This window comes from Osmia bicornis, chromosome 6, assembly GCF_907164935.1.
Source record: "Osmia bicornis bicornis chromosome 6, iOsmBic2.1, whole genome shotgun sequence".
In the NCBI taxonomy this organism is placed as follows: Eukaryota; Metazoa; Arthropoda; class Insecta; order Hymenoptera; family Megachilidae; genus Osmia; species Osmia bicornis.
The window spans coordinates 8,038,546-8,047,524 of record NC_060221.1 but is presented as its reverse complement, the minus strand read 5'-3'; the positions used below and the strand labels follow the sequence as shown (position 1 = coordinate 8,047,524).

General features: G+C 37.7%; 1 protein-coding gene across 1 annotated transcript; it reads left to right on the top strand.

The window, feature by feature from the left end:
• The first annotated feature begins 3,633 nt into the window (after window positions 1-3,633).
• Window positions 3,634-7,836, top strand: LOC114879619 (sperm-tail PG-rich repeat-containing protein 2-like). The gene is made up of 7 exons (XM_046286194.1): window positions 3,634-3,846; window positions 3,923-4,039; window positions 4,226-4,373; window positions 4,437-4,666; window positions 5,069-5,120; window positions 6,830-6,951; window positions 7,612-7,836. The coding sequence occupies exons 1-7, from the start codon at window positions 3,634-3,636 to the stop codon at window positions 7,834-7,836; spliced, it is 1,107 nt and encodes a 368-aa protein (XP_046142150.1).
• Window positions 7,837-8,979: the final 1,143 nt, after the last annotated feature.

The following is an 8,979-nucleotide window of genomic DNA, read 5'->3' as shown; positions in this document are numbered from 1 at the left end:
CGGGCGGGTAGCGCTCTTAGCGAAGGGGTGCACTCTGTCCTGGCGTTACGACGTCCAGGCGGGGTGGGTGGTATGTAGCGTCTGGCGTAAGACTAGGGGGCGTGAGACCCTTCGTTGCCAGCCGATGTTTTGTCATAGTTCAGAATGTTTGCAATTTTGAAATTAGTGTTGCGTGTGATTTCGGTTTGTTTTATAGGGTTTGCTTAGGGATTGCTCTTATGGGCAGTCAAACTTTTCTTTTCAGGTTCCCCTGTACCTTCCCTCCCACTGCCACGCCCCCATTCTTTGTTCTTTCCATTTTTAAATTTTGAAAATTTTGAGCATTCGGTTATTGGAAATACTCTTAAATAATATATGAATTTAATGTTTTCTGGATATTATTAGATACGATAAAGTTTTAAAGAGAACTTTATTCAAAGCTTTATTTAAAATGGAAATTCATTTTATTTTTTGTTGATTGGTGATAATTTATTTCAAGGAATATTTGTTTATTCGAGATAGCTTATTAATTTTCATTTTACTTTATTTAAACAAAAGTAGTGGATAATTGTTGTTCGAGTTGTTCAGTTTTAATTTTTGATCGTGATGTTTCGTTTCAAGCTTACGGAGAAGCTAATTAAAGGAGTGTTCTTTTATAAATTTTCAAATTCTTTTCCTGTAAACTGAAGTCCAATCGCGATTTTGTTTTAGTTTTACTATTACAACAAACTTGCACTATAAAGGTGTATTGATTAATATAATGCAATATAGTTGGGTAGAGTCATGATTGTACGTACTTGCATTGCAATAAAATACAATTATTTCAATTAAAAAATTGCGTAGTATTTATCGATAAATGAACGAATATTAAGTTTGATAAAATGAAATAATTAATATTCCTAACTCAAATCATTTATTAAATGACAGTATACGTTTCTAAATCTTTTTTTTCTTTATTTTGGTACTGAAATTCAATTGATTTTTCCTCTTTTCATTGGAAATAAGTTATTAAGAACTACTCTAAATTTGAAAAATTTTATTTGTATTAATGCATCTTCTTTTCAGCCATTAAATTTTTTTTGTCTTTGTATGGATTCAATTAATGAGTTTTTGTTACAGAAGTACCTTTACAGGATGTGTGAATTGGGGATTTGAACTGGAAGAAATTTAATGTGAAATATAAGATCGAAAGATGGAATTCAGTGAATCCAATTAAGATGATGTGAAAACGATTGAAAAAGGAAAAACTGGTTATTTTTGAAAATTGTCTAATTCTTTTTATTTTGTTTCCAGAAGTAGTCTGATAAGAATACTAAAACCCACAGACTCATTATACGTCTTTACTTATACCCTTTTAGATTTTTATGTAAGTTGATTGTAAGTTTATTGATATGTGGGACATTCCTCTAACCATAAAGTCATTATAGTCAAGTAATTGAAAAAGTACATATAATGAGTAGCCTTAAGCACTGCAGTGTTTAATTAGATTTAAGTTTTATAGTTAAGTGTATTTTTAAGATGATTACGAGTGCTCGTATACGCAAATATTCTTAATATTTGTAAGTATGTAGGACAAATATGCAATTGCATATTTATTAATTACAGATCTGTAATCAATATAAAAAAATCTTGAAGTAGAATTGAAACAAAAAACAAAACGAAAATCTAAAAACGAGAAACTAAAAATGTAAATAGATAAGTAGGTAGGCAGGTAGTAAATAAAATAATGCTCCTTTTGCTGTTCGTTTGCACAACAATGAAAATCGTTTTGCAAATGTACATCAAGAGGATGATGTTATTGAATGAAAATAAAAATTTGCATAAATGGAGGGTGGATGGGATGAGGTAGGGCGGGTCTCCAAATCGCAGCAACCTCCTCGTGGTGAGACCCGGGCAATCGTTATTATTTGATGACTAATTAATAACTGTATCATTATTTCTATGGTACATTTATTAATTATGCAGCAAATAATACGAGCGAATTGGCTGCGAAATTTATGCTTTTTTTTCTATTTAATCTCGGTTATATTTTTTTCAGGAACTATATCTTTGAGATTCTAATGTGTACCACATTGCAGATACAATTTTATGGAAAGAAAATACATAATAATGAATGCATGGTCAGTATTGTTTAATTATGTAACTACTTATATGTATAATGCCGTAGAATATGACACTGTAGCACCAAAAACTATGTCGTGTTTGGATCATTTTAAACAGGAGATTTTCAGAAACAGTTTGGTAAAAATTTCATAAAAAATGAATCAAAAATAAAAAAGTTTTAATCTTCAATTTTGACGCGCTATAGCATGCCGCTATAACTGAGGTGGCGCTTAAATCAGTTTCTGTTCAGCTTAATTTTCGATCAAATATGGGCTGTTTTACCGACGCGGGGTTCGGAGTTCGGCCTCGACGCTTGCATCGCCCTCTCATCGGTGTAATAAATAAGTTAACGAATAGTTTTCGCCATTTCTTAATAGATGGTGATAGTATCCCCTGTTTCGAAAAATCGATCGATAAGTCGTTGAGCAGTTTGCGCCGTTTTTGTATAGATGGCAAAAGGATTGAATTTTTAATTATTTTTTAAGGGCGATTTAATTTTGCAATTAATTTATAATTATCGTGTCTGTTGTTCTTTTTTCTCGCCTTAATTTTTATCTCTTATGTAACTTTAAACTGAAGATGTGCAGATTAATTGCAATTAATTAATTCGATCGTCCTTTTGTTATTTGACATAGTTCACTCGGGTTTTATCGAATAATTCACGCTATGCTTTAGGTTATAGTTTTATCATCTACTTTTTAATTTCACTGATTATAATTAAAAGTATGGCGCACGATAAAGTAGAGAGGTTTCCAAAATTGATCACTCCGACTCCTGCTGATGTTGCTCCAGGAACTTACGACCTAACGAATATATCTTGTCCTCAAAGACACCTTGGTATAATTATCAAATATCTTCTATTTTAAGCACATTAAAAATGATCATTTGTTCTGCAGCCGAATTTTCCCCTTTTCTTTGTGGAACGAGGAGGCAAACGTTGTCTGTATCCAAAAATGCGGAACTAGTACCCGGTCCAGGCTCATATTGCATAAAGGAACCACAGAAACACATACCAGAACGTAGTTTCTACATGTCATATGGTTCAAGATTGAATCTAATTAAACGTTATTTATAAGAGTGTAAACAATTGTAGGGAGGTGTCAGCATTGATTTCACTGATCCCAGGTTTAAGGAAAATAAATACGTAGGACCAGGTCCAACTGAATACGATGTGAAAGAAAACTCGTTTGATTGTTATAAAATAAGGTCTCATCCTGGAACTTGGAAAGGACCAGCAGGAAAAGTAACACTATTATTCGATTTTTAAATCGTACAATCATCTCTTGCAATTTAATTCATGAATTACAGTTATGGCTAGGTCGTCCTCCACGCTCGATTCTTCCTCCTAGTACGTCAGTTCCTCACAAAAATCACACAGGTTACCACGTTGACGAGTATGGTGTTTTCGTAAAGAATCCTCCACTTAAACACGAGCCAACTTTCCTATACAACGTTCCTCGAAAAGTATAAAACGTTTCTTCTTAAGAAATTTTAAAATTTGACCGTTCAAATGTCGTAAGAGATACAATATTAAATTCTAAGGAAACAAATATGACAACGTTGTTGTACAAAGGCAACTTTTGGAGTAGAATGTCGGGTAGATCAGCTCCACCACCTAGTTTAACACCAGGTCCCGGAAATTACGAGTACGAAACGAAGAAAACAGCTACCGAGTTGCAAAATGAAAAAATAAGGGAAGCTAAAAGAATGTCAACCAGACAACTACGTTCCCTCGACATCATATATAGAAGAACAATTCGCGAAGTAATTATTATATGGTGATAAAATCGTCGTTAAAGATTGTTAACTAGATATATTTAGAGGGAAATTTTATGCGTAGAATCTTCCGGCTCCTAACTGTTACCATGTGAAGGGCTCCTTCGACAGGTTCCTCAAGAGTTCATGCAAATGCGACCCTTACGCCTTGGAACCACCCCCTTTTGGACGCACTGCGAAGGTAAACTTATGAATAAATTCAGGCAGTGAGTTCATTTTCATAATTCGATTTCGAGTTAAATGCAACCATGAATGTTCACTGGCTTTGAATTATTTGGGTTTAATTAACGTCCAAAGAAAAACACTTCCCTTTAATACTTGTCAATTTTTCGATAAAGGATCAGTCTTTATATGTATTTTATTTTAGAGATTCGACGATAAGAATCAATCTGACATACCTGGTCCTGGAACGTATGATCCTCAAGATCAAATAAAATGTATAGGTTCACTTTATTTTCCTCCATTTGGTGCTTACGCTAATCGTTTTAAGAAAGAGTCAGAAAACAACGAACCAGGTATATTCAGCATCTGGAGTTCAATAATTTAAATCTTATCTAGTAAGCATCTTTCCTTCTCAGCACCATGTGATTACCATTCGAACGTGGGCAATTTGGCCTATGAGTCTCAAAAACGTTTCAAGTACAGCTACTCAAGTCCGACACAACATTTCTTCTTCAATCAAATGTCTTCATTCCAAAACGAAGATTACTGCATTCCAAATTTTGTAGAGAAAAATCAAGTGGAAAAGCATGCAGTGTACCATGCTGCCTTCAAATCCAGAACCAATCGATTTCCCAAAGCTCAAAAGGTACTTCCAATCCATTTACCCTATATATGTATAAATATTTTTAAAATTTACCGATTTATAACAATCGCAAATTATAAGTCAAATTGCACCGACGCGTACTGTGGGATCTCTTCTTTAGTCGACGTAGAATTACACACAGATGTCACTACCCACCCGAACATTCATTTAAACAATGATAAATTGTTACAATTCTAACAGAATTACCATTAAATATAAAAAAATATATCCTCAAACGTTTATCTATAAAATCAGCCTTCAGAAAAAGAGGAAGAATTCAACAATTTCATTAAAGAAACCCTGGTTTAAATCTTCACCCCCAATGTTGCAGAAGAGAAAAGATTAGCTTGTTCTTTGACAAAGCTGATTCAGTTCGAAGGGCAAAGATTGAAAATGTTTAATCAGGATCGGGAGATTGCTTTAACGAGGTCGTTGAAGGTTCGAGCCAGTAGTCACGGTAAGTTTGTGGTCAGACCGTATCCGGAGGATTCTTTTCGGGAACTCAACGGAGCCAGGTAATCCTGGGGCGCGAGGTAATCAGGAGTGGCCGAGACGAAATTAATGGCAATGGTTCGGAGCGATGCATCTGTACCTAGGGCGGTCCAGGGCCAAGATCCAATTTGCTCGTTAATCGAGAGACCATCGAAGCGGATTCGTACTATCTGTGCAACTAGAGATAGCCTCGAACAGTCGCACCAATGCGTTTCTGATCCTGTTCAGCCAGGTGTCCTTTGAGGCTGCACGTTTCACGAGAAAAGGTGGAATCCTTCTGTGAAATTCGTCTTTTGATCGAAACGCGGAAGCTGGACGTTTGACGAGAGGACACGCAGAAATTTCATTAAACGTTTTTGGGGTTGATTCTCGACTTTGGTGCGGTCTTGTACTCTCGAAGGGAGGAATCGAAATTGATGGGCGTTGTTACGAGATCGAACTAATTGAATAGTGTTTAAAGGGTCTATGACGACTTATTGTTAAATAGATATCGTGTTCGTCGCGTTTCCTCAGACAGAAGTATCGCGACGGGACAATAAAAAGCCGGAAGGAGATGTCGTCGCGAATTCTTACGTCCAGTGGGTAAGGACGACGGGTAGGACGACGTCGTGGAGATTCGGTCATATTTACATAACGTAGGGATACGTCGTAACTCGACAGCGCCGGAAATGACGTGCCGCCATACTCTGCAGGTCATTTCCACGGTAGAGGCGCGTGGCCGACATGGCCCGGAGAAATCACTTCCGGCTCGTTGAGCCGGAAATTCGAGCCAATCCCTGGCCCCGGTGTCTACTATCACCCTCGAACGTGAAACGTGGATCGTCGCGAGTATCGACGTTTGTATTCGTTTCTGAATCGAACGACCTTGTCTCGGCCGATCGGATTATCGACGAGACGGGATCCGCTTAATTGACGAACCTGATCGGATACTCGGAGAAAATGGATTTTATATGCAACGATTCGAGCGTAATCGATTACACGAGGCAAGGAGAACGGTGCGGATAATTCTGCCTCTGCTTGAGGAACAAGTCTTTTATATTACGAACGATTATAGGATACTTACGGTTTTATAACCCATCTGCGTTGATGTGAATGTAATCTAAAAGCTACAATGGCTATTCTATTATACAATGAATTATAAATCGTTCTGAATACTTAAATTTTTCTGTTGCAACGAATTAATTTCTTTTAATGACTCTTGAGAAATTAAATATTATAGATAGGAGATGATCGTTTCTCCGAATTAAATACCTTGAATTTATAAGATTCGCGATTACTCTTTTGGTAGAAATGTTGATGAAATGATAAATTGTTCTTATATCTGATATATCGATGAAGATCGAGTGACTTTTCGAACAACTAACTCGTGTATAAATCTAATCGACGCCGATCAATAGACCACCTCTTCCTGGTTCCCAAAACTTCGAACCCTTATTATTCAATATTTATAGGGCGACATTCCCGATCCGGGTGCTTACGAAGTCTTAACGGCTTTCAAGGCAAATCGTGATCGATGCGACATCCTCTGTCGACCAGTGCCCTTCGGTTCTCGAATCAGTCGATTTCCACCGACACCGCGCAAGGACAAGGACCACATGCCTGGGAAGTTCAAACCGACTATCCTCTCAAACACCTTTTCAAACTCTGTTTTTAATTATTAAATCATCATTTCAGATCCAACGTATTACGAAGTGGCTGGAGATATCTCGATGGGTGTGAAGGGTGGTGCGATGTCTCTTGCCAGCAGCGCCGATGAGAAATTTCGAAAATCTGTTCCTGGTCCTTCACATTATTGTGTAAGATTTCAATTTCTAAAGTTTTTTATTAAACGGATGGATGATATTCTTCGTGCGCGATGGTCCATTTTTCGAGGATGTATATATCCACGCTGTTCGGAGTGAAAGGGTTAATGTAGCATGAAGAGGGAAACGCGAGGATTTCTAGAACGTCGTTTCGTCCAGGATGAAACGAAAATCGAACTGGTCCCGTCGTGTGTTTTCACGTTGAAATTTCTATTCTGTTCGGTTGGTACACGTGCACGGTATTTACTTTGTTGTCACGGGCCAGGATATTGCGTGCTCGCGGGAATAATACCGGATACTTCAGATGGTGATGTATGAGCCGCGTTACGAGAGATGGTTAGATGGGCCGGCAGTTCGTATTACCTCTGTCCAACTCTCTCGTTTCGTTGCTGTCCGTGCACGAAGTGGCTTCGTAAATAGTCCGAATTGAAACAGAAGTCTCTTTTCCTTCTTTCATCCTGTTTCGCGAAACGAACGTGTCAAGGGAACGGAAGCGAGGTGCATATAAATTTGGGGACGTTATTCTTTGAGATTACTGTGGGTCACAGTAGAATTAGGTAGTCTGTGCTTAAACTGAGATTTGAAGTTTATTTTTCAGCAGGATAAATATTAAATTGGAAGAAAAGCATAGGCATTTTTGGATACAATTTTCAGATTCACCCTTATCTCTCCTCGTCGATTCTGAAGAAGACATTCAACGTGAAACTAGGAAAACCGAAAGTTATCGCAGAAATGATGAAGCAGGAGGAGCCAGGTACGAAAGTACATTGCCCTTGCAAAAGAAAGAAACTTCGCTGGTTCGCGATGGGTCCAAAAGCATACCAGCACTGTGACACAGTATGTATTAATAAGGAAACATTAATCGACAAAATGTTCTGAAATTGTATTCGTATGGCAACTATCTGTCGTACTTCAAACTCATTTATAAAATGATTTATTCTTATCGATGAATTTTAAAAATTTTGTTTACATATTTATCACTTTTCAATACAGTCGTTTTTCTACCCCGGTGTATATTATTCTTGAAATTATTGAATATTTTTATTCGCATCAGCCATTCATTAATCACAGTTCGAACTTTTCTCTCTTCTAACAGAATCGTGAAACGAGTTTCAACAATAATGACAGTTCTATAAATATTCCTCCCTCGCGGTCTGTTCATTAACACCCCTTTATTATCCGTGTCGACTGTCGATGACACGTTACCAGTTCGTCGAGCACGAATTTCCAAGCAGGTACAATTGTTCGCTTCAAATTTACGTAGATCAAACGTAAACGTGTCGCTGGCGCGACTAACAGTCTCTGAAGAATTTCAGTCTGAAGTGCCTTCGGGTAATATCATCGAGTTCAGGTTGCAGGGAATCGAATGCGAAACGCAGAAATTCAGTTGTCGTATCGCGATTATAAATCGGCCTCGCCGCGTAAATTATTCGAGGCCGCTCGTAAAAACGCTGATTGACGCTCTGGTGAATTTATTCGATTACCATGTATAATAAAATTATTCGACACACAGGCAGAAGGAGAATCGATGTGGGATTATGTGTCGAGAACGAATCGAAATCTGACGGAAGCAACGTCGACGTGTTCATCGACTCGTGCCACGAGTACACAAAGAGAATGGGTGCTCGTCGAAATCAGTATTACGCCATGTTGCTGAAATATGCGATGCAATATTTTTGCACACGACGATTTTCCCCTTTTGCTTGTTCGCAGATGAAAACCTGCGATGTTATTGCACATTGTATGCAAATGAAAAAATTTAAATGCATTAAATTTTGCAAATTCTTTATAGATCTCGGAAAATTTGTCTTGACGCGTGATCGTCATTATGAGACGAATCAGTGCGCTGAATGATTCTTCATTTACGATCCGCGTCTTCGCGAAAGAGCTGTAAGTTCACGTCAGTTTTGCTTTGCTCGTCGGCCATCGTTGCCGGGTAATAAATACTTTAATTGCAAGACGATGCTTCTCCTTTTATCTCCGCGTGGCTCCCTTCGGCGAAAAAATCCTCCGAGGGTATTT